Raw genomic sequence first — 27,028 nt, forward strand, 5'->3', positions numbered from 1 at the left:
CCAGTTTAGAGTAACAGAGCAGGTATTGGGCTAGAATTGTTGCTCTCACTCTAACATTCACCGCGATACCTCACATGTGGATTGAACGCCGTTTACATATGTGGGCGCAACGTATGTATGCATTCACTTCTGCGTGCGAGCACGTGGGGACAGGGGCACTTTAATTTTTTTTTTTGTTTATTTTATTTTTATAGTTACACTTTTTTTTGATCACTTGTAAACATCTCTTGCAATAAGAATATTGCATGACAGGTCCTCTTTATTGAGAGATCTCGGGTCAATAAGACCTCAGATCTCTCATACAGGCTGGAAAGCCTGAAAAAAAAAAAAAGGATCTCAGCTATCCAGCGGAGATCAAGGCAGTATTTACAACTGCCAGGCCGGGTGTGACGTCACAACGTCATCCCCGGACCCATGAGAGTCATGGAGACTGCCGGGAACCATCTGGTATTCTCTACGATGTACTTCCCCCGCTGGCAGATTTATTTTCCGGCTCGCCAAATGCACGGGCGAGCCAATAGAAGCACCAGAGGGTGGCGGCGGGGAGGGGGGGGGGATGTCTCCTCCTGCCGCCTGTAATAACAATTAAGGGGCTGAACAGCCGCTATGATTGTTCTTATGGTGAAGTAAATCGCCTGCTAAAAAAAAAAATGATATCTGAATGATGCCTGCAGCTGCACCCATCAATCAGATATACCCACCTAAAGCCCAAGACGTCCAGTGAGAAGGAAGTGGTTAAAGGCTAAGTTAACTTTTCTGAACATGTTACATCCTCATTTAGGCAATCCCTCACTTCCTGACAGTCGGACTATCAGGAAGGATTGTCAGGAAGTGGGGGACAGTCTGGACTGTCCGTGGAATGTCTTTTTCCTCATATAAATATTGATCTCTTTCATATTTTAATATTGTGAACTCATGGGCACATCACTCCTGTAGAATACCACAGTTGTGGGAGTATACCCATGGGAATGACATCTAGGAGCGATCTTTGGATGACCAGTGCTGTGTAGTCTTGTATCTTGGAGACGCTAAATATATCTTGGGAAGACGCTGGCCTGGGCCGTATGGCCGCATGCTCTATTGACCTTTCCTTAACCAGAAGGTCATAGGAAGCGGTGTCACAGAACCCTCAAATTGGTGACAGATTTCTTTTCACAAGCACAGATTTGGGGATTATTTTTGAGTACATTTTTTGAAGAACACATTATTGCCTATTTTGCATGATTTCATTTTTCACTGTATACTTTGACCTTTACCTTTTTTCACATATCTTTCACTTGGACTCTATTTGTATTAATTTGCACTTTATAAATTACAATCAATGTATTTATTCCTGGTTTAGAGGATAACTTATGGATATCTATGTTCACGTTTGGTGGTATTAATATTTAATTTTCGTGATTTTTTTTAGATGGTAAACGTATGTGTACTGTGTTAATATTTCACAGCAATGTCACTGCTTAGTCTTATAAATAAGGTTTTAAATTTTTGTTCATATCATTTTTCTTTTTAAGAGCATTTTCTTCCTAAATGTATTACTATATTTAAACTTTAGTGTGCTATTATTATAGGCTAGGGGTGGAAAGGTGTTGCCAATTTACAAAAGGCCAGCAGAGGGTGCCAAAGAGAGTGCAAACGAGTGTAATGTGTGGAACTGCATAGGAAAGGGAAAGGATTGATGGGAGCCTGTGTCTCTCAGTCAATACAGCTTGCCGATAGTCAGGGTCCTGGGGCTTTAACAGACTGGCAGAGCTCCAAAGAAAATGGAAGTTCAGGTGAAGTCCCTCCCTCACATTTTCGTTCAGTTTTCGTTTGTTGACAAAAATTGGAATGGATTTTAGTCATAGTTTTTGCCAATTGACTTAATTTGAATTTAATTTTCATCTAGTTTTTTTTAAAACATGCAGCTGACGATAACTATAATGAAAATATTTTCGACAAAATTAACACTGATCCCAACCAAACGAAAAGAATACAATCACATAAAATATTGCTTCATGTGCATAGATGAGAATAGGTCTTTACATAGGAATTCATCAGTGCCACGTACCTGCAGTGTGCCCACGGTAAATTCTCTGACCATTGACCTGTTGAAGGTTGACATTATTTTCTCTCACCCATTGTGAAAGGGCTTCTTTATTCTGTCTGTTCACTGAAGTGATCCAGACCTGTTACAATAAGAAAAACAGTTGCTGCTGTTATCGACATTTTACCTCCACTACCTGAAAAATGGACCAGCCTAGAGTCTCACAGACCTGTGACCATTGGTCAGGGTGTGAAGCGTTTTTTTTGGCCTACACTCATGCAACTGGCTTGCCTATTATTATCAAAATTACTATTATTAACCGCTTAATGACCGCCCACCACAGTTATACTGCGGCAGGCAGCCGCTCCTGCGTGAACCACCGTAGGTATACGACGGTCGCGCGCCTGCAGGTAGGGGGCTAGCATGCGCCGCCTCCCGCCCCCGCTTGTCAGCGGGGACTCCGATGCACGGGGCAGGCTTCTCCGATTGCCGCCTGACACCCGCGATTGCTCCCCGCTGAGAGAGAAGAGCGGTCAGCTGCTGTAAACACAGCTGACCGTTCTTCTCTCTGGAATGATCAGAGCGCCTGTGATCCTTTTATATAGAAACACAGGTCTCTGTGATCATTTTGCAAGCCACGCCCCCCACCGTTAGAAACACGCCCCTAGGTACACATTTAACCCCTTGATCACCCAGTGTTAACCCCCTTCTCTGCCAGTGTCATTATTACAGTAACAAGGCATAATTTTAGCACTGATTACTGTAGTAATGTCACTGGTCCCCCCAAAAGTGTCAAAAATGTCAGTCAGGGGTCCGATCTGTCGCAGTCCCGCAAAAAAAAAAAAAAAATCGCAGACTGTCGCCACTACTAGTAAAAAAATAAAAAAAAAATAAAATAAAAAAACACCAATAAAAATGACATAAATCTTTCCCGTAGTTAGTAGACGCGATAACTTTTGCGCAAACCAATCACAATACGCTTATTGCGATTTTTTTTACCAAAAATATGTAGCAGAAAACAAATTGGCCTAAAATGTTAAAAAATTTGGATTTTTAAATTTTTTTTTGAGAATGTCATATAGCAGAATGTGAAAAATATTGGTTTTTTTTTTCATAATTGTCGCAGTTTTTTATTTTTGTTTATAGCGCATAAAATAAAAATCGCACAGGTGATCAAATACCACCAAAAGAAAGCTCTGTTTGTGGGGAAAAAAGGACATCAATTTTTTATGGGTACATCGTTGCACAACCGCGCAATTCTCCGTTAAAGTAACGCAGTGCCGAATCGCAAAATAGGGCCTGGTCAGGAAGGGGGCAAATCCTTCTGATCTTAAAGTGGTTATATAGGATTTATATACAGTGCCTTGAAAAAGTATTCATACCCCTTGACATTTTCCACGTGTCATGTTACAAAAAACGTAAATGTATTTTATTGGGATTTTATGTGATAGACCAACACAAAGTGAGTGGCACATAATTGTGAAATGGAAGGAAAATGATAAATGGTTTTCAAAATGTTTTACAAATAAATAGGTGAAAAGTGTGGTGTGCATTTGTATTCAGCCCCCCCTGAGTCAATACTTTGTAGAACCACCTTTCGCAGCAATTACAGCTGAAAGTATTTTTGGGGATGTCTCTTCCAGTTTTGCACATCTAGAGAGTGACATTTTTGCCCTTTCTTCTTTGCAAAATAGCTAAAGCTCTGTCAGATTGGATGGAGAGTGTCTGTGAACATCAATTTTTAATTCATAAATCCAACAAATTCGTAATTGGATTTAGGTCTGGACTTTGACTGGACCATTCTAAACATGTGAATATGCTTTGATCTAAACCATTCCATTGTAGCTCTGGCTGTATGTTTAGGGTCATGCTGGAAGGTGAACATCCACCCCAGTCTCAAGTTTTTGCAGACTCTGACCAGATTCCCTGTCCCTGCTGAAGAAAATCATCCCCACAACATGATGCTGCCACCACCATGTCTCACGGTGGGGATGGTGTGTTTAGGGTGATGTGAAGTGTTAGTTTTCGCCAAACGTAGCGTTTTAGGCCAAAAAGTTCAATTTTGGTCTCATTTCGCCAGAATACTTTCTTCCACGTTTGCTGTGTCCCCCACATGGCTTCTCGCAAACTGCAAACGGGACTTCTTATGGCTTTCTTTCAAAAATGGCCTTCTTCTTGCCACTCTTCCATAAAGGCCAGATTTGTGGATCTCCGCAGCTCCTTCAGAGTTACCATGGGCCTCTTGGCTGCTTCTCTGATTAATGCTCTCCTTGCCTGGTCTGTCAGTTTAGGTGGATGGCAATGTCTTGGTAGGTTTGCAGTTGTGCTCTTTTCATTTTCGGATGATGAATTAAACAGTGCTCCGTGAAATGTTCAAAGCCTGGGATATTATTTTTATAACTAAATTCTGCTTTAAACCTCTCCACAACTTTATCTCTGACCTACCTAGTGTGTTCCTTGGCCTTCACAATGCCGTTTGTTCACTAAGGTTCTCTAACAAACCTCTGAGGGCTTTACAGAAAAGCTGTATTTATACTGAGAATAAAATTACACACAGGTGGACTCTATAAACTAATTAGGTGACTTCTGAGGGCAATTGGTTCCACTAGATTTTAGTTAAGGGTATCCGAGTAAAGGGGGCTGAATACAAATGCATGCCACACTTTTCAGATATTTTGTCGTAAAAAAAATTTGAAAACCATTTATCATTTTCTTTCCACTTCACAATTAAGTGCCACTTTGTGTTGGTCTATCACATAAAAACCCAATAAAATAGATTTATGTTTTTGGTTGTAACATGACAAAATGTAGAAAAAATTCAAGGGTATGAATACTTTTTCAAGGCACTGTACAGGCAGTCCCCGGGTTACAAAAGATAGGGACTGTACTGTAGGTTTGTTCTCAAGTCAAATTTGTTTGTAAGTCAGAACAGGTGCATTTTTTAAATTTAGCTCCAGAAAAAAAATAATTATTACGTTTTTTGGATAGCATAGGGAAGGGGTAACACCCCTGTACCGCTTGTTTTGCTGTCTGTACCCCTGTTCAGAAGATTTCACCTCACTTTCTGTCCCAATGACAACTGGATTTTGAAAATTTTGGGTTGTTGTGGAAACAAGGATTTATGATAAAGCTTTAGTGGAGACATCTTTTTCCCATGAGAACTCTTACAGGAGTGAATTTCCCTTCCTATGGGTAGATTTCTCCTCACTTCCTGTTATCTCCCTCCATTTGTAAGTAGGAGTCCTTTGTAAGTCGGATATTGTAACCCGGGGACCGCCTGTAGTGGCAACAGTCTCTGCAGCTCTTCACAAATTTAGGATGGACAGAACAGTTACAATCCAAATCAAGACAAGATGGTTAGGAGGGCCCTGCTTGTAAGAGCTTGCAATCTAAAAGGGAGGGGCAAGTGATACAAAGAGTATTAATCTTGTGGACATGAGTTGATAGAGAAGTTATAGTTCAAGTAGTTTTAAAGTCTCAAGGTTTTTCACCCTTATGCATTCTATGCTTTAAGGTGAAAAATGTTCTTGGTTGTAGCTGCCCCCCTGACTGCCTGTTATACCCACCTGAACCCGAATGTTCCAGCGACGAGCAGGAGCCCAGCAGCTCCACCACTGTCTCAGGTCCTCATTGGATAGATTGATAGAAGGGGGAGCCATTGGCTCCCGCTGCTGTCAATCAAATACAGTAACACGAGAGCGGGGGGTGGGCACGAGTCCTGCTGTCTGTGTCCATGGATGCAGAAGCAGGACTCGGGAGCGTGCCCGCACGGGTGCCCCCATGGAAAGCGGCTTTCCGTGGGGGGCACCCGATGAAGAGGAAGAGCCAGGAGCGACGCCGGGGTACCCCAGAAGAGGAGGATCGGGGCTGCTCTGTGCAAAACCCTTTTACAAAGCAGGTAAGTATAACATGTTTGTTATTTAAAGTGGTAGTACACACTATAATAAGGCTTACCTATAGCTAAAATTTATATCTCGTAAACCTGCACGGTTTAGGAGATATTCACCCTGCATGCAGCCACTAACACCAGCGGCGCATGCGCTCTGAAGGTTCGGCGTATCTTGCCGGACCTTCAAAGCTCCTTGCTGGATCTTGCCAGAAAGTGAAACGCATGCGCGGGAGTGACGTAATCGCAGCTCCGGCCACTCACAGCGCCGGAGCTGCCGACCCCAGAAGAGACGCAGAGGGAACATGTCAGCTCCCTCAGCGGTGTCCGGGCGACCATGTCCGGACTTCATTCTAAGGTAAGTATTTCATAATGTGCTAGTATGCGATGCATATTAGCACATTATGCCATTGTCCTGCAGGGTTTGTTTGTTTTTTAGGGATAGAACTGCTTTAAAAAAAACCTTTACAATCACTTTCAGTTATTAGGCTGAGACAGGACAGGCTTTCCTGAAGAGATGAGTGTACAAAGATCATCCAGGTGGACAGAGTAAATCATTGGAGGAAGGGACGAGAGAGCTAGACAGCAGGGGTCCTAGAGGAAGTGAAGAGGACAGTTTGAGCAATATTTTAACCACTTGCCGACCGCCGCCCTACTATATACGGCGGCGGTCAGCCCCTCCCAGGCAAAGTGACGTACCGGTACGTCACTAGCCTGGGAGCGAATAGGGGGCGAGCGCGTGCCCCCGGAGGAGCGCTCCTGCCCCCGCTCGTACCCGACGAAGCCGGCGCGTGTGACCGGCGGACCCGATGTCCGCTGGTCACTTGCGGTCGTCGGGCAGAGAGGGAGAAAGGCAGGCGGCTAGTGTAAACAAAGCCGCCTGTCATTCTCCCCTGTGTAAAAACACAGATCACTCGGTCCTGCTATGTAGGACCGTTGATCTGTGCTATTACACCACTAGCCACATCCAATGACAGTTAGAAACACGCCCCTAGGGACACACTTAACCCCTCCCTCTCCAATAAAGTTAACCCCTTCCCTCCCAGTGTCATTTTTACAGTAACAGTGCATATGTATAGCATTGATTACTGTAGTAATGTCACTGGTACCCCCAAAAGTGTCAAAAATGTCAGTCAAGGGTCCGATCTGTCCGCCGCAATGTCGCAGTACCGCAAAAAAAATCGCAGATCGCCGCCATTACGCGTTAAAAAAAAACAACAAATGACAAAAATCTTTCCCTTAGTTAGTAAACGCAATAACTTTTGCGCAAACCAATCAAAATACGCTTATTGTGATTTTTTTTTACCAAACATAGGTAGCAGAAAACAAATTGGCCAAAAATTTAAAAAATTTTTGATTTTTACATTTTTTTGGGGGGAATTTCATATAAAAAAATGTGAAAAATATTGTTATCTTTGCAAAATTGTCGCTGTTTTTTTGTTTATAGCGCATGATCAAAAAATCGCATAGGTGATCAAATACCACCAAAAGAAAGCTCTGTTTGTGGGAAAAAAAGGACATCAAATTTGTTTAGGTACAGCGTCGCACGACCGCGCAATTGTCCGTTAAAGTCACGCAGTGCCGAATCGCAAAATACCCCCTGGTCAGGAAGGGGGTAAAATCTTCCGGGGCTTAAGTGGTTAAGACTGGGCTTGACAACTTTTCTTTGAACCTAGGAGCCAGCTAAAAAAGTTAGGAGCCAGTTATTTTTAACTTACAAATCTTACGCATTTAATATGCCCCCAAAGGTGAACTTATCCTTCAACCCTTTCGCAGCCAGAGCCGTTTTTGCGTTTTTTGCACACGTTTAAAAAATAATTTTAGGCCTGAAGATTACATAAAACTAGAGATGCACCGAAAGTTTGACAGCTGAAGCATATCTGCCGAAAATGGTGTTATCGTCATTTTGTCAATAAGAGAAAAAGGTGCCAAAAATAGCACTGGAAGCGCACGTGATTTTGCCGCGAGTTTGCAGCCATTGTGCCACAATTTTACCGCAAATTCGCCATGATTTTACTGTGCTTGTGGTTTGTTTTTCATAGGTCAAAAACGTAACACGGTGTGTTTTATTCACTGGGCTTCTGGAAGCCAGTGGTGGAATTGGCAGAGCAAGGTGGCTGGCACTGAATGGTTGGGAAGGTGGTAGGGATGCACCAAAATGAAATTCTTGGCCGAAGCCGAAGCAGAATAATAATGAAATGCTTGGCCGAAGGCCGAATACCGAACGCGGTATTTCGCATTTTTTCCATTTATTTTGCCAATTTTTTCACCATTACAATAATTAAATGGTAAAAATTTGCTTTTTACTATTTTGTGTTGCTTTTCAGATAAATAAATCAAATAACAAAAATACAATTTCAAAAATATTCTGTAAATGGTAGCGGTGGCCAGCGAACCTCTCCATGTGGTCACTATGCAGCTGCTCAGCCAGAAGACTGCGGTGATCAGTGGAGGAGGGGCATTTCCAGCTTCCCCAGGGATCCGTCAGGTAAGTACACTGTGCCAGTCTGGACCAATACAAATCATACCCATATGTCGGCTTCAATGTTATTTATTCCTAGCCGGAGTGTACTAGTATTACACACAGCGATCACTGTACACATGGAGCACACAGGGGCTCATACACAGTATCTGTGCTCCCTCTTACCAGGCTCCCCCTCGTCCTCCCACAACACATGCGCACACTGCATGCTCCGCTCTTCTCCAGCAGCTCTCTCTGCTCCTGGGGACTCAGCTCAGCTGGGAGATGCCGAAACAGCAGCGTCCTTCCAACCTCCTTCCCCCCGCATCCATCTCTCTATCACTCTCAGGCTACAAACACAACTTCCGCCCAAACAGAAAGGATTTCTTCAGGAAACATCGCGAGACTTGAGCCGTCCTCTGTTTTGTATAGAAGAGAGCAACCGGAAGTGACGAGGATATGTGGAGAAGTTTAAATGCCTGGTAAAGCCTGAGGTGTGCACTGTCCTCCTAGTGGTAAAAAGAAATCATTTACTACAGAACTTCATTGTTCGGCAAAATTTATTCGGCCTATTTACTTATTCGGCCGAACTCCGAAAGTGCTTTTTTGGCTATTTTCGGCCGAATAATTTCGGTTGCTGAACATTCGGTGCATCGCTAGAAGGTGGCACAGCCTGTGTAGAGATAGATCTACGAGGAGAGAGTTGCAATAGTCAAGCGAGCGATAATAAGTAAGTTGGTAACTTTGTGGTCTCGGTTAAAAATGGGGCAAATATTATGGAGGTGAAGGTGGCAAGATTTGCACGGTTATTAGATATAAGCAGAAAGGAAAGGTCGGAGTATATTACTGGAAATGGTTTTAGGACGTTTTATGACATCCATACTGATATTTCAGTTAGTAAATTATTGACACACAAAAAGACTGAAGGGGTGAACTGGGGAGCAGAGGGATAGATCGGGGTGCCATCAGTATTAAGATGGTATTGGAAGCCATAGGAGGTTATTAACCACTTTATGTTCCTGGAGGGAAACGCCAAATGGAAAAGGATTTAGGAAAACTAGAAGGATGGTCAGAACTCTGGCAACTGAAATTTAATGTGGATAAGTGCAAGATAATGCACCTGGGGCGTAAAAACCCAAGGGCAGAATATAGAATATTTGACACAGTCCTGACCTCAGTATCTGAGGAAAGGGATTTAGGAGTAATTATTTCAGAAGACTTAAAGGTGGGAAGACAATGTAATAGAGCAGCACAAAATGCCAGCAGAATGCTTGGATGTATAGGGAGAGGTATAAGCAGTAGAAAGAGAGAAGTGCTTATGCCGCTGTACATAACACTGGTGAGACCTCACTTGGAGTATTGTGCGCAGTACTGGAGGCCATATCTCCAGAAGGATATAGATACTCTAGAGAGAGTCCAGAGAAGAGCTACTAAACTAGTACATGGATTGCAGGAAAAAACTTGCCAGGAAAGGTTAAAGGACCTTAACATGTATAGCTTGGAAGAAAGAAGAGACAGAGGGGATATGATAGAAACTTTTAAATACATAAAGGGAATCAACTCGGGAAAGGAGGAGAGCATATTTAAAAGAAGAAAAACTACCACAAGAGGACACAGTTTTAAATTAGAGGGGAAAAGGTTTAAAAGTAATATGAGGAAGTATTACTTTACTGAGAGAGAAGTGGATGCATGGAATAACCTTCCTGCAGAAGTGGTAGCTGCAAATACAGTGAAGGAGTTTAAGCATGCATGGGCCAGGGACTATTCATAGGATTCAGATATATTGGGCAGACTAGATGGGTTCCAAATGGTTCTTATCTGCCGACACATTCTATATTTCTATGTTTCTACTTTACCACTGGAGGATTTTGCTGTCTTACGTCCAGGCCACTTTTTGCGATTCGGCGCTGTGCGACTTTAACTGACAATTGCGCGGTCGTGCGACGCCGTACCCAAACGAAATTTACGTCCTTTTTTTCCCACAAATAGAGCTTTATTTTGGTGGCATTTGATCACCTGTGCGATTTTTACTTTTGCGCTATAAACAAAAAAAGAGCGTTTATTTTGAAAAAATAACAATATTTTTAACATTTTTTTATATGAAATTCCCCCCCAAAAAAATGTAAAAATCAAATTTTTTTAAAATTTTTGGCCAATTTGTTTTCTGCTACATATGTTTGGTAAAAAAAATCACGATAAGCGTATTTTGATTGGTTTGCGCAAAAGTTATTGCGTTTACTAACTAAGGGAAAGATTTCTGTCATTTTTGGTGTTTTTTTTTTAACGAGTAATGGCGGCGATCTGCGATTTTTTTTGCGGGACTGCGACATTGCGGCGGACAGATCGGACCCTTGACTGACATTTTTGACACTTTTGGGGGTACCAGTGACATTACTGCAGTAATCAGTGCTATATATATCCACTGTTACTGTAAAAATGACACTGGCAGTGAAGGGGTTAATTTTATTGGAGAGGGAGGGGTTAATGTATGCCTGGTGCTTACTGACGTGTGGGGGGGGAGGTGACTGAGTGACAGAAGGACAGATCGGATGTTCAGCTATGCTGAACACTCCGATCTGTCAGTCCCTGTCACTTAGGAGATCCGCCCGCTCTGTTTACACAGGCGGGCGGATCTCCTCACTCGATTCCCTGACGATCGGGGCAGAACAGCGGCGATCGCCGCCGCTCCTCCCCTGGCCCGACTCCCGCTGTGATTGAAAACAGCGGGAGCGTGCCTCCGGCGGCGCGCGAGCGCCGCCTACAGGGGGAGGAGTCCAGCGACGTAGGTCTACGTCGCTGGACGGGAACGAGCCACTGTGCCGCAGTAGCAGCACAGTGGCTGGGGGTAAAGTGGTTAAATGGCCAAGTGAGGTAGTGTAGATAGAGGATTGAAGAGGTCCTAGGGACACTACCCTGGCTGACTATGAAAAGAGGAAGAGAAAAGAAGATGATAGTAGGTGACACTGAAGAAGCGCTTGGATAGATATGAGGAAAACCAGTAAAGGGGAGAGTCTTGAAGGCCAAGGTAGTGGGTAATGTATTGTGTTTTGTGAGGAGGAGCAGGTGATCAAATGTATTAGGCAGGCCACAGACAGTGCAAACCTATTTCCACAGGTTTTCACTTTTCAGACAGTGCTGACAGGTGAATCTCTCCTGCTGAGCAATTGTCTTCTCCCGGCAGGGGGAGGTGCGGGTGGGAGAAGATGCCCCCACTGGGAGAAGACAGTGATTATCGCTAGCAGCTATAGCAGCCGCTTGCAATAATCGTAAGCAAATCCGGCAGACTGGTTGTACCCAAGATGATCAATCAATCAACTTGGTACATTTAGCCTGCCCATTAATGGATTGAATCTTGTCCGGTTCCTGCTGAACTGGCCTTAAAGGCAGCAAGAAGGTCTAATAGTATTAGTACAGAGTACCGGCCATTGGTTTTAGTAGCTAAGAATTAGTGGGTTTTAGAAGAGAATTTTCTGTGGAGTGTTGTTTCCGAAAAAGAGGAAGGCCTTTCAAGTATGGGGGTGACCGGCACATGTTTTATTGGGAGGGAAAGATGCCAGTAGAAAGACAGATTAACCACTTGCCGACCAGTCACTCGGACTGTACTGCGGCAAAGTGGCTAGATTCCGTCCAGCGATGTAGACCTACGTCGCTGGACTCCTCCCCTTGTAGGCGGCGCTCGCTCGCCGCCGGAGGCGCGCTCCCGCTGTTTTCAGTCACAGCGGGAGTCGGGCCAGGGGAGGAGCGGCGGCGATCGCCGCTGCTCTTCCCCGATTGTCGGGGAATCAAGTTTGGAGATCCGCCCGCTTGTGTAAACAGAGCGGTGGATCTCCTAAGTGACAAACAGTGACAGATTGCAGGGTTCAGCATAGCTGAACATGCGATCTGTCCCTGTGTCACTCAGTCACCTCCCCCCACACACGTTAGTAAGCACTAGGGCTGCTGAATATAATCGCCGAATCGATGCATCGCGATGCGACCCTTCGCGATTCTGCATTGATTCGGGGTGGTTGAATAATCGATTACCTAATGGCGTCACTTCCGGCGGCGGGGACAGAAGTGACATGGCGGCGCTGGCCAGGCTTGTGGGATACGGAGCTCCTCCTGGCGGTGCGGGAGAGGAGAGGAGGAGAGCGGAGCTATCAGTGCTCTCTCTGGCCCCGGGATACACACGGCACGCCCACTTAGCACGCTGCAGCCCGGCCGCTCGAAGTCGCGGCTTTCCCAGCTCGGTACACTTCTGGTAGCTGTGCGGTTCTCGGCAGACAGCCTGAGTTGACCGCAGGGGAGCGAGGAGGCCCTGCTTTCCGCCTGTACCGTGCACTGCACTAGTCCGAGCTCCAAATTCCCGACATGAGGCTCATCACCCAGGACCTGTCCGAGCCCTACTCCATACACCTACCGCTACTTCATCCACAACTGGCTGCAGCTCTGCTTCCTGGTAAGTCGGGGCACTACAGGGCCCAGCATTCCTCCTTTCCAGGGCCTGCTATAATACAACTAGGGGCACTACAGAGCCCAGCATTCCTCCTTACCAGGGCCTGTTATACTACAATTAGGGGGACTACTACAGACTCTGTAGTCCCCCTAGTTGTTGTATAACAGGCCCTGGTAAGGAGGAATGCTGGGCTCTGTAGTGCCCCTAGTTGTAGTACAGTAGGCCCTGGTAAGGAGGAATGCTGGGCTCTGTAGTCCCCCTAGTTGTAGTACAGTAGGCCCTGGTAAGGAGGAATGCTGGGCTCTGTAGTCCCCCTAGTTGTAGTATAACGGGCCCTGGTAAGGAGGAATGCTGGGCTCTGTAGCTCTGCACAGAGCCAAGCATTACTCCTTACCAGAGCCTGTTATACTACAACTAGGGGGACTACAGAGCCCAGCATTCCTCCTTACCAGAGCCGGCTATACTACAACTAGGGGGACTACAGTAGGGCTGCCACGACGCGTCGACTACAAAAAATCCGTCGACGTGCGTGAAAAGCGTTGACGCGTCTACGCGTGACGTCACACGCCCCCTGGCCGGCCGCCGCGCCGCTTGAAATTCCCCTGCCGGGCTCCGTCCACACCGATGCCGGAGACAAGACCGTCCACACCGATGCCGGAGACAAGACCGTCCACACCGATGCCGGAGACAAGAGGTGAGCGCTGACCGTCTCCAGCACCCCTGTACTCCGCCACAGCTTCTGCCGCAGCGCCATCCTCCCCGATCACCCAGCTACTTAAGAGATGTCACATGTGCGGCACTACACCGGCTTGTACTGTACTGTGGCGGCTTGTAATGGCCTGTACTAGGTGGGAGGGCTTACTGGGGGTCTGTACTGGGAGGGGGCTTACTAAGTGGTCTGTACAGTACAGACCACTTAGTAAGAACCCCTCCCAGTGCAGACCCCTCAGTAAGCCCTCCCACCTAGTACAGACCCCTTAGTAAGCCCCCCCTCCCAGTGCAGACCCCTCAGTACGCCCTCCCACCTAGTACAGTCTGTACTAGGTGGGAGGGCTTACTGAGGGGTCTGTACTGGGAGGGGGGGCTTACTAAGGGGTTTGTACTAGGTTGGAGGGCTTACTGAGTGGTCTGTACTAGTGTACTGGGAGGGGGGCTTACTAAGTGGTCTGTACAGTACAGACCACTTAGTAAGCCCCCCTTCCAGTACAGACCCCTCAGTAAGCCCTCCCACCTAGTACATACTGTAAAAATTAAAAGTGGTGGTAAAGGTAGTATGCTCAGTGGGGGAAATATCTGAACAGTGGAGATCTCATTACAAATCCCATCTATCTTGTTTTTGAAATAACTTGCAATGTTCTGAGCAGTGAATGTGTTAGTGGGGCGCAGTAGTGAAGGACTACATAGAGAGTTGAAGGTAATAAAGAGTTGACAAGAACTGGATGACAGGCCATTATTGAGAGTGATTAGGTCTGGATGAGAGGTTAGTAAAGAAAGTGATGAAATTATTCTGTTTGGCAGCACAGTACATTTTACCTGTAAAATTCCTTTCTCTGAGTCCTCCGACAGTCGCCGCCTCTCCATATTCGTCACTATGGGGTAATTGACCTTTGCTCCGTAGGAGTAGCTAGGCAACAGAATATGTCAATATTAAAGCTTTTAGCATATCCCACCCGCAGGGGGTGGTCCCCTCAGTCAATACCCTCCTGCTTCCTGTATCCATACCTCAGTTTCAGTAGAATAGCAGTAGAGTACATAAACAAACCCCAAAAGAGGGGCGGGGGCGGCGACTGTCAGAGGACTCAGAGAAAGGAATTTTACAGGTAAGATTTTACAAAAATTCAGTTTTCTCTTACGTCCTCCGACAGTTGCCGCCTCTCCATATTCGTCACTATGGGGACATCCCAAAGCAGTGCATACATGAGGGGTGGGAAACGCAGCCGCGCCTAAGGCAACGCAGGACCCACATCAGAGAAAGGAACCTTACCAAAAGGAAGGAAACCAGCTGGGCAGCATGAAAAAAAGTTTTGCTCAACAGGAGCAACAACCCAGGAAGAACAAATAACCTAGGGATAAAAAACATCCCAAACAGCCGAGGGCCCAAAAAAACAAGGGACCCTAAGGTACTGCCGCACTAAGAACCTTGCGGCCAAAGGAAGCATCTGCCGATGCCTGAACATCCACTTTGTAGAACTTTGAGAATGTGTGAACGGACGACCAAGTCGCCACCTTACACACCTGGGCCACAGAAGCCCGATGATGACAGGCCCAAGACGTACTCAGAGATCTGGTAGAGTGCGCCTTCACAGGCAAAGGGGGAACTTTTCCCTTCAAAGCATATGCCTGCTCAATAGTCTGTCTGATCCATTTGGCGATGGTAGAAGCCGACTCAGCCAAGCCCTTCCGAGGTCCCTCAGGAAGGACAAAGAGAGAATCCGTCTTGCGAAAAGATTTAGTCGCTGACAGGTAAACCCTGATCGCCCGAACAACATCCAAGGAATGTAAGGCCACCTCCTTCGGATGCTTAGGCTTCGCGCAAAGTGAAGGCAAGACAATGTCCTCATTGAGGTGAAATTCCGAGATCCTTTTCGGAAGAAAAGAAGGATTAGGTCGCAAGACCACCTTATCCAAGTGAAGCACCAGATACGGAGACCTGCAGGACAAGGCTGCCAGCTCCGACACTCTGCGAGCCGAAGTGATCGCCACCAAAAAGGCGACCTTCTTAGACAACAGAAGTAATGAGATCTCCCTGATCTTTTCAAAGGGAGCATGTTGTAACACGGACAGAACAAGGTTCAAGTCCCATGGAGGCAAAGGCTCCCTCCGAGGAGGGACCAGGTGTCGCACCCCTTGAACAAAGGTGCCAACCAGAGAATTAGACGCCACAGGGCGTTGAAAAAGAACGGCCAGCGCAGAAATCTGACCCTTAATCGTGGCCAAACGCTAGTCCACACCCGTTTGAAGGAAAGACAACACCCTAGACACGAGCATGAGCGGGGGGGAAAACCCCCTGGACTCACACCAGGCAAAATAGGCCTTCCAAGTACGGTAGCAAACCTTCCCCGAAGAGGCCTTTCTAGCGTTGATCAAAGTATGAATGACCTCCGGGGAGAGACCCCTATCTTTCAGGACCTCGATTTCAACAGCCAGGCCGTCAAAGCCAGCGACTGTAAAGCAGGATGGAATATCGGTCCTTGAGACAGAAGATCTTCTCGAAGAGGCAGACGCAATGGAGCGTCGACCGCCAGATTCACGAGGTCTGCGTACCAAGACCGGCGGGGCCAGTCTGGCGCCACCAGAATCACTGTGAGCGGTTCCGAAGACAACCTGCGAAGGAACCGGGATAGCAACTGAATTGGTGGGAACGCATACATCAGTCGATACTGATGCCACGGAGCCACTAACGCGTCTGACGCGTCTGCCCGAGGATCGCGCGTCCTTGCCACAAACCTTCCCACCTTGTTGTTCAGACGAGACGCGAACAGGTCCACATCTGGGAGACCCCACTTCGCGCACAACATCTGGAAGACATCCGGGTGGAGCGACCATTCCCCCTGGTCCAGAGACTGGCGACTCAGATAATCCGCTTGCCAGTTCTCCACCCCCGGAATGTGAACCGCCGTGATCGCCGGAACGTGCGTCTCGGCCCAGGACAGAATATCGGCCACCTCCCGAGCCGCTCGGGCACTCCTGGTGCCCCCTTGGTGGTTGATGTAGGCCACCGCCGTGGCATTGTCAGTCTGCACCCGAACTGGACGGCCCTGAAGCTTGTCCGTCCAACGTCGAAGGCAGAGATTTATCGCCCGCAATTCCAGAATGTTGATCGGAAGGGAGGACTCCCCCTCCGACCAAGTACCCTGGGCGGACAGAACGCCCAGAACACCACCCCAGCCCGACAGGCTGGCATCCGTGGTGACCACCGTCCACGAAAGCGGACGAAAAGACTTGCCCCCCGACACCGCCGGGGACTGCAGCCACCACAGAAGATTCCTTCTGGTGCGAGGAGTCAACGAGATCTGAAGATCCAGAGACTGTGGTCGCCCGTCCCACCTGGACAGGATCTCCGCCTGGAGACCCCTCGTGTGAAACTGGGCAAAGGGAATCGCCTCGAAGGCCGAGACCATCAAACCTAGACACCTCATGCCCGTCCGGAGGGATGAGCACGGAACGTCCCGAAGGGACCTGACTTCGTCCTGAAGTGTCCTGAGCTTGTCTTCCGGTAGGAAGACCTTCGCCTGAACAGAGTCCAGGATCATTCCCAGGTAGGGAAGATGAACCGACGGGCACAGCGTCGCTTTTGGGACGTTTATCGTCCAACCAAACTCCTGCAGAGTCTCCATCGTGACGGACAGGTCCCTCACCAGACCCTGACTGGTTGCAGACCAAACCAGAATGTCGTCCAGATACCCAAGGATTGAGATACCCTGGGCTCTCAATAAGGCCAGAACCGGTGCAAGCACCTTGGTGAACACCCGCGGAGCCGAAGCGAGACCGAAGGGTAACGCCACGAATTGGTAATGATCCTCCGCAATGGCGAATCGAAGGTACCTCTGGTGACCCTCGAAAATGGGGATGTGAAGGTACGCATCCTTCAAGTCGATGGATGCCATGAATTCTCCCGGAACTAGAGCCACCACCACCGAGCGCAGAGATTCCATGCGGAACTTGCGAACCCGTAAAGCGGTTCAGAGCTTTTAAGTCCAGAATTGTACGTACCTTGCCCTCCTTCCTGGGCACAGTGAACAGATTTGAATAAAACCCCCGAAATCTGTCCCGATGATTTGAGGGAAAAAACCTGCTCGCCGGCCGAGATAGGGACTCGATCTTGTACCCGGACCGAACGATCTCCTGAACCCACCTGTCCCGAACGCGGGCCAGCCAGGATTGAAGAAAACTGAGCAAACGTCCCCCCACCCCAGAACTGGGGACTGGCCGGACTTCTGCTTACCTGTCCACGGCTTCTTTTGGGAGCCGTGACCCTTGAACGGTTTGCCCTTGTAGTGCGACCGAAAGGCACGAAAGGACCCCTGAGAAGGCCGAAAATTAGTATGCTTCTTACCAGGAGCCCCCTTAGCCTTGGGGAAATGGGGTAAGAGTGTGCTCTTACCGCCCGTGATCCCCTTTATCAACGTATCCAAGGATTCCCCAAAAAGGCGAGATCCATCATAAGGCAGATTGGCTAGGTCTGATTGGTCCACAGACCAACACTTTAACCAAACCAGGCGGCGAGACAACACCGCCACGCTGTGTACACGTGCAGCCAACGGCACTAAATCCAAGTCCGCATCACACAAATACATGACACCTTGATGGATTTGATCCACCATATCCAATGTCGCCGGTGAGGCCGAATCAGCCACTAGAACGCGCCTAAGCACCTGCGTCCAACTCGCGACAGCCTGGGCTGCCATAAGAGAGGCAAACAGAGCTTTAAGCATCGAACCCGTAACAGAATAAGTATGGCGGGCAAGAGACTCCAGTCTCCTATGCGTGGCATCTCGGAACACCGGAGTATCTTCTGCAGGAATCGCAGTGGATTTATTCAAAACTGCGATCGCGTGATCCACCGGGGGTGGCACACACCACCGTTCATCAGTGGTAGGCGTGAAAGGATAACGCAGCCTGAACCTACTTGGCACAGCAAAAGGTTTGCGTAAATTGCGCCATTGTTCCTTAGCGGCGCGCTGAAAATCATCAGTGCAGGGAAAGACCTGCGATGTCTTGCCTCTTTTCTGTGTCCCATAAGCCGCCAGGGCAGCAGGAGGACACGGTTCATCCTGCAAACGCAGCGTTTGTTTAATAGAAGCAACCAATTTATCCATGATTGCAAGCTCTTCAGGCGAGCCAGGGGGAGAATTATCAACCCCTTCAACCTCAGTCTCCACCTCGGACCCCACGAGATCCAGGGAGGAACGGGACTACGATAAGGAGATCCCAGCCATAGCAGCCCCATCACCATCACCCTCTGAATCAGAGGACATTGAAACTCTGGGTCTTTTAGTGGATTGAGCAGCCACAAGCATCTGCACCTGAGCAGCAAGGTTAGCCACCACCTCAGCCAAATCCCCCCCTGGGGGGGAAACAGCAGTCCCCTGGCTACCCACCAAGGTGGCAGGAAATTTGCCTTCCTGAGAATCCATTGCCCCAAAAAAATGCCGGAGAATAAAGGGTTAACTGCCCCTTTAACACCCCATTGTGACGAATATGAAGATGGCGGCGACTGTCGGAGGACGTAAGAGAAATTATATTTTAGGATAGCAGGATATATAGGGCAAGTTCTTGCCCTAGGCATGGGTGTCTCCCCCAAAATCCATACCAGACCCTTCTCCGAGCAAGCAGAACGAGCACCCCTCCTCCGCCCCCCCCCTTTCTCCTAAACCATACCAGGCCACATGCCCTCAACATGGAGGGGGGGGTGCTTTGGGGTAGGGGGGTCTACCCGCACAAATCACCCTGTCCCCATGCCCATGGTAATAGGGACATGGGCCTCTTCCCCTCAATCCTGGGCGGTGGTCGTGGGCGCCTATGGGTGGGGGGTTATCGGAATCTGGTTGTGTGAATGAGTATGAAATACATTGTACCCCTACTCATTTACCAATAAATGTGTAAAAAAATAAATAGAAAACAAAGATAGTTTTTGACAAGTTATTTTTTTTAACCACGTCTTTTTTAACCACCCGCTGACCGCGCACTGTATTTATTGCTACAGTGCAGGCCAGCTGCGCAGCATCACTTATTTATATGTGATTCTGCTCTTTCGGGTGGGGGGTGCACACGCTGCTTGTGCTGTGATTAGTTACAGCACAAACTGATTAGTGGGAGCCAGCCAATGGATGACCGCCGGCACCCACTGATAGGAGGAAGACAGGACACAGCTCCGCTTTTGTAAACAAGGCAGAGCTCTGTCTTGACAGCAGGGATGCTGGATTTTGTTTCCCTGCAATGCAGGGAATAAAATCAGCACATCCCTTAGTGAAAGCAGCACATAGTAAACACAAAAACACTGGTTAGACACACATTTAACCCTAACTAGTACAGTGACAGTGCATTATTTTAGCAGTGATTACTGTATTGGTGTCATTGGTTCCCACAAAGTGTCAGTGTCAGACTGTCTGCCGCAATATTGCAATCCTGCTATAAGTAGCTGATCGCCGCAATTACTAGTAACAAAAAAAAAAAAAATCCAGTATGTATCCCATAGTTTGTACTTTGTAGACGCTATAACTTTTGCACAAACCAATCAATATACACCTATGTGTGCAGCAGCCACCCTCAGCCCCCCTAATATTTACCTGAGCCCCTTCTCTATCCAGCGATGTGCATGAGTCCCTCGGCCACCTGGAACTCTCCCTCCTGATTGGCTGAGACACAGCGCTCCAGCTGCTGTCAATCAAACTCAGTTAGCCAATCAGGAGAGAGAGGGGGCGGGGCGAACGGCAGCTCCATGTCTGAATGGACACAGGGAGCTGTGACTCGGCTCGGGTGCCCCCATAGCAAGCTGCTTGCTGTGGGGGCACTCAACAAGAGGGAGGGGCAGAAGCAGCAAAGAGGGACCAAAGAAGAGGAGAATCTGGGCTACTCTGTGCAAAACCAACTGCACAGAGCAGGTTAAGTATTACATGTTTGTAAAAAAAAGAAAACACACAAGACTTTGCATTCACTTTAAAGTTCATGTGCATGTAAAAGGAAGGCATCCCAATACTTTAGGCAATATAATTTTACAAATATATGTGTAAAAATGGGATTTTTGACATGCCGTAAAATCCATTTCTCAGATGTTTACTGATGGACACAGCTCCTGATTCTTCTTAACCCTTGGGTTATACTGCCCCCTACAGGAACGGGAGTAGGACACTAGGCAGAAAAAAGCTTGACTACACCTATGGGCATTCCAAGGGGGTATACACCCACACTCAGCTCTAGGCACTCAGTTTTGTTACAAGCAGTGTCAGAAGAAAACCAACTCCAGAGGGGTGGGTGCTGTGTCCATCAATGAACATCAGAGAAATGGATTTCACGGTAAGTCAAAAATCCCATTTTCTCTTTCGTTCATTGACGGACACAGCTCCTGATTCTTCTTAACCATTGGGACGTCCCAAAGCAGTGTTAAACATGAGGGGTGGGAAAACAGCAGAAAAATTTCCCAAGGCTAACCATAGCCACATGGAGCTTAACCAAAACAACTGGAGCTCATCTGAAAAAACAATACACCCTTAACTTTTACTGTGTCGGTCAGCCCCTCCTGGGCAAAGTGACGTAGTACTACGTCGCTCGCCCAGGAGCCTGTAGGGGGCGGGCTCCCGCCCCCGCTCGTTCACTGAGGTCCCCGCACGAGTGACCGGCGGCTCCGATGTCCGCCGGTCAATTGCGATCTCCTGCTGGAGAGGGAGAAAGGCAGGCGGCTAATGTAAACAAAGCTGCCTGTCATTCTCCCTGGTGTAACAGCGGAGATCATACGATCCTGCTATGTAGGATCATATGTCTCTGTGGTTACATCAAAAGCCACGCCCCTCTACAGTTAGAAGCACGCCCCTAGGGACACACTTAACCCTTGATCTCTAATAAAGTTAACCCCTTCCCTGCCAGTGTCATTTTTACAGTAAGAGTGCATATGTATAGCACTGATTACTGTAGTAATGTCACTGGTACTCCCAAAAGTGTCAAAAATGTTAGTCAGGGGTCCGATCTGTCCGCCGCATGTCGCAGTCCCGCAAAAAAAAAAAACACAGATCGCCGCCATTACTAGTTAAAAAAAAAAACAATAAAAATTACATAAATCTTTCCCTTAGTTAGTAAACGCAATAACTTTTGCGCAAACCAATCAAAATACGCCCATTGCAATTTTTTTACCAAACATAGGTAGCAGAAAACAAATTGGCCTAAAATGTTAAAAAATTTTGATTTTTACATTTTTTGGGGGTGAATTTCATATAAAAAAAATGTGAAAGATATTGTTATTTTTTCAAAATTGACGTTCTTTTTTTGTTTATAGCGCAAAAAGTAAAAATCGCACAGGTGATCAAATACCACCAAAAGAAAGCTCTGCTGGTGGGAAAAAAAGGACGTCAATTTAATTTGGGTACAGCGTCGCACGAGCGCGCAATTGTCCGTTAAAGTCACGCAGTGCCGAATCGCAAAATAGGCCCTGGTCTTTGAGCAGCCAAATCCTCCGGGGGGTTAAGTGGTTAAAGAGGACAGGTCCTCTAAACAGCAGCCTGTAAAAACTTGCGGCCAAAAGAAGCAGCCGCAGATGTCAACACATCCACTTATAAAACTTTGTAAAAGTGTGCACAGACGACCAGGTGGCCAACTTGCAAACCTGCATCACTGAAACCTGATGATGGAAGGCCCAAGAGGCACTAAGCGCCCTAGTAGAGTGTGTCTTAACAGGGAAGGGAGGAGCCTGACCCCTAATTGAATAGGCCTGAATCACTGTCTATCTGATCCATCTGGAAATGGTCGCAGCAGAAACAACCAAACCTTTTTGAGGTTCAACCGTGAGTACAAAAAGGAGTCTGACTCCCTAAAAGACCCTGTAGCTGCCAGGTAAACCCGGATTGCCTGAACCACATCCAGGGAATGCAGAGCAATTTCCTTAGGATGTTTAGGTCTGGGACATAGGGAAGGCAACACAATGTCTTCATGTAAACGGAAATCAGAGACGTCCTTTAGAAGGAATGGACAGGGACGAAGAACCATCTTAGTTCTGTAAGCCAACAGGTAAGGTGAACGATTCGACAATGCTATCTTCTCTGACACCCTGCACGCAGAAGTAATAGCCACCAAAAAGGCCACCTTCTGGGACAATGTAAGCAGGGGAACCTACCAAACTTTTTGAAGGGAGATTCCTGGATAAACGACAACATCAATGTGAGGACCCACTGTGCTAATGGAAACCACACTGGAGGAACCAAGTGTCGAACTACCTGGATAAAGGTACGCACCAAGGAAAGTGGGGCCAATGGACGTTGAAAGAAAACCGCCAAGGCCAAAACCTGGTCCTTGATGGTACTCAAGGCCAGGCACTGCTCAACGCCGCCCCGTTGGAGGAAAGCCAAGATCCGAGCCACCGAAAAGGAGCGAGGGAGAACCCCATAAGACGCACACCACGCAACTTACGTCTTCCAAATACGATGGTAGATCTTCACAGAGGTAGATTTTCTAACCGTTAACAGTGTAGGAATCATCGATTCAGACAAACCTCTATCCTTCAGCACCTGGCTTTTAGCAGCCAAGCCGTTAAAACCAGCGACTGTAAAGCAGGATGGAAGATTGCTCATCGAGACAGCAGATCTTCCCTGAGAGGAAGTCTCCAAGGAGCATCGGTGACCACCATACCAGATGGGCGTACCAAGACCGGCGAGGCCAGTCTGGAGCCACCAGAAAGAGCGGAATCACTTGCTGCCTCAATCCTGCACAGAAGTCTTGGCAGAGGTTTGAGAGGGGGAAAGGCATAATTTAGACGATACTGACGCCAAGGAGCCACTGTAAAGCAGGACAGAAGATCGGTCATTGAGACAGCAGATCTTCCCTGAAAGAAGTCTCCAAGGGCATGGGCGACTTCTTGTGCCCCCATGGTGATTGACATAGGCCACGGCCGTGGCATTGTTGGATTGAATTCATACTGGACACCTCTGGAGACTAATTGTCCAATGATCCAGACAAAGTCTGATCTCTCTGAGTTCCAGTACACTGATCGGCAGTCTGGACTCTTCCTGAATCCAGACCCCCCTGAGCAAAAGCTGTGCAGAGGATGCCTCCCCACCCGGACAGGCTGGCATCTGTGGTGACATCCGCCCAGTATGGGGGAGAAGGATTTCCCTGTCAAAGTGCCGGAGAACGAAGCTCCCTCTAGAGTCTGTGGATTCTTGTCCCATTTCACCAGAATCTCTTTTTGCAAAAATCTTGTGTGGAACTGTGCAAACGGAAGGTAGACACCACCAGGCCCAGCACCCATGGACAACAGAAGCTGAATTGCCTCCTATAATTTCTGGAGTTTCTCCAGGGAAAGCAACACTCTTGGCTGAGGCCGAACCCACCTAGATAGTCCAGTTTTGTGGACAGATCCAGAGCAGATTTCAGAAGGTTCAGAATCCAACCGAACTCCCTCAGAGATCGCAGAGTAATCTCCCAGTTGTCCATAAGAGCAGTCAGAGACTCTGCTCGCAGAAGAAGATTGTCCAGGTACCCCTGTACCGCCATCCCCCGCTGATGCAACAATGCCAGCACCAGGACAAGCACTTTGTGAAGACCCGTTGAACGGAGGCGAGACCAAAGGTAAATGCTACAAACTGATAATGCTCCTCGCCCATGGCAAAGAGGAGGAAGCGCTGGTGACCGGGACATTTTGGAATGTGAGGGTAGGCGTCCTTGATATTGATAGAAGCAAGAAAATCCCCAAGGTGTAGAGAAGCCACTACCGTGCGAATGGACTCCATTCGGAACTTCTGTACCCGCACAAAGCAGTTTAGCTATTGAGGTCCAGAATTGGACGTACCTTGCCTTTCTTCTAGGGATCTGTAAACAGGTTTGAGTAAAACCCCTTAAAACATTTCTGAAGCTGGAACCAGGACAATTACCCCAAGAAATAACAAGTCTTGCACTGCCCCAAAATGACCCCATAAGAGATCTGGGGACAAGTGCAGGTTGGAAGGGAAGAACCTTTCTGGAGGAAAAGACCAAAACTCGATCTTGTAGCCGGACAGAATGACTTAGTGGACCCACTTGACCTGTACCAGAGAGGTCCACGGATCTGGAAATCAGCGAAGACGTCCCCCCACCCCAGATACAGAAGCCTTATCCGTAGGTCTGGAAGAGCCCCTAATGGCTTACCAGACCAGGTCCTCTTGGAACCTCTGGGGCAGGCCCTGAAGGACTTTTATCCCTTGAGGGACAAAAAAACACCTCTTATGAGCCGGGAAGAATGGCTCATGTCTACGATGGGCTCCTTGCCCTTGGTAGCCTTAAGGAAGAAGAGTACTCTTCCCCCCTGTGAGAACCTTAATGATGTCATCCAAGGAAGCTCCAAACAGGCGATCGCCCACAAACAGGATATCAGATAAGGCCTTCTTAGAAGTCTGGTCCGTAAGATAAGATGCCGAAAGACCACTGCTGATACAGACAGCCTAAAATCAAAGGAGCCGCTTCTCAAAGGCAGGGGGAAAGTTGTTTCCCCTCCAGGCCTCGGCGTAAAAGTTTAGCCCACTCGTCAGAGTTTGCGACACCAGGGCAATAGTAAATACCGGCCTAAGCCGACCCAGCCATAGTGAAACATGGCCACAGGAAGAATGCGGCCCAGATAGCAATAGGAAATGCTCTCACACGAGGGGCCAGATTCATACCTAATCGGGGCCTGAGCAGAGAAGGCGGCGAAACGCCAAGGAGACCCGAGCAGGGTAGGTTCTAAATACACTGCATAAAAAAATAAATATAAATAAAAATACACTGTACCCATGAATCTGCCCATAAATAAGTACCGATTCCATCCAGATCTCGTATACATATATGTATATATATGGTCATGACAATTTTACCATATACAACTATTTGTTGCCTTAATAATATTTTTTTTTTTTTTATTTTTTTGTTCCATGCATGCGCAAAGGGTTAATGTTCATCTAGGGTGGAGAGGGCTATTATTTGAGGCACTGGATGTTCCCGCCCACTCCCTCTGGGTGGAGGGGGAGGGGGGCTGAATGTATGGAATTGAAGCCACTATATATAGTTGTGATCTGCGACTGGCAAGACCAGCTCTGAGGAAGGGGGCTTGACTCCCGAAACGCGTTAGCGGTCCTGGTTTGAAGGACATGTTCCTGTATATGTATGGTGGATTCTTGTAACACGCTTTTATTATCTTCATGTTTGTGAGTATGCATTTGGCATTTTTATTAAAATTATTAACAGTGTACCACGGGTAATGCACTAGGTGTTTGCGCCTCCTTTCTCTCTCTTTCTATGTACCCATGATGGAGTTCCCTGCCTGAGGAGAGCAGCACGCCAGTCTTCCCCCTTGGAGTGAGCGCTGGGCTGAATTTTTTATAGTGAAACATATACATAAATAATATTGCTGCGCCAAGTGAAAATTAATCAAACAAATAATAATTGTGCATATACACTGGATGAACAATATTAAACTATTATAAAAGCAAATCAATGCTGATAATAGGTGCAATAAAATGCAAAAAAAAGTCCCAGTGTTAGTGATCAGGTGAATAATCAATGAAAAAATTAAATCCCAAAAACTCTGTGAAAATAAATGACCAAAAATCTATTCAAATAAAAACTCTCTCAATCTTCATCTGTAATCAATAATTAAAGTGCCACAGTGCTCCACACTCCACACAGCTGCTCCCGGTGACTAGTGCCAAATTAGCAGCTCACCTCAGGGATAGACTCCAAGGAGTCATACATGCATAGATATCGTATGGACCAACAGCCTGTTATCTCCACTCCTTCCACTTGAGCTGCCCTCCGAGTGCGATAAGATCACAGCAGAACTCAGCAGAAAAATAAAGGAAAGAGGGGATCTAGTGCTCTCAGTTTTAAATGCTTTATTTTGCAAAACAAAAAGGTGAAAATACACTCACATTCGCCTGCACTTTAGCAGTGCGGGCTGGAACCAGCAGATAAATCCTGATGACAGAACCTCCTAGGGACCGACGTACTATGAGTAGGCTCCTCCCCCCGCTGACAAAGTCATCTGACGTAAAGCGTACGGGGGGAAAACAATAAAAATGACATAAATCTTTCCCGTAGTTAGTAGACGCGGTAAATTTTTGCGCAAACCAATCAAAATATACTTATTGCGATTTTTTTTTTACCAAAAATATGTAGCAGAAAACCAATTGGCCTAGAATGTTAACAAATTTTAATTTTTACATATTTTGTTTTTTGAATGTCATATAGCAGAAAGTGAAAAATATTGTTTTTTTTTTTGTTTAGAGCGCAAAAAATAAAAATCGCACAGGTGATCAAATACCACCAAAAGAAAGCCCTATATGTGGGAAAAAAAGGATGTCAATTTTATTTGGGTACAGCGTCGCGCAACCGCACAATTTTCCGTTAAAATAACGCAGTGCCGAATCGCAAAGTAGGTCCTGGTCAGGAAAGGGGCAAATCCTTCCGGTCTTAAAATGGTTAAAGGTCAAGGACTCCTCCAATGCTGTCAAAGTAAGCGGGAAAGGGGAACACCCCCCCCCCCCCCGCCCCCACAGTGGAGGACCT

The 27,028-nt window shown here is 47.2% G+C and overlaps 1 protein-coding gene across 1 annotated transcript in view; it reads right to left on the reverse strand.

The window, feature by feature from the left end:
- The window catches only part of LOC309548248 (dead end protein homolog 1-like), a gene marked incomplete at its 5' end in the record, with an annotated part of 68,185 nt that extends 41,970 nt beyond the window's left edge, over positions 1 to 26,215 (reverse strand). Inside the window, 2 exons of the mRNA XM_082248198.1 lie at positions 2,051 to 2,168; positions 26,186 to 26,215. Of these exons, the coding sequence (XP_082104324.1) occupies positions 2,051 to 2,168; positions 26,186 to 26,215 (148 nt within the window). The remainder of the gene's footprint in view (positions 1 to 2,050; positions 2,169 to 26,185) is intronic.
- Positions 26,216 to 27,028: the final 813 nt, after the last annotated feature.

This window comes from Pelophylax lessonae, assembly GCF_965119305.1.
Source record: "Pelophylax lessonae genome assembly, chromosome: 2".
NCBI lineage: Eukaryota > Metazoa > Chordata > Amphibia > Anura > Ranidae > Pelophylax > Pelophylax lessonae.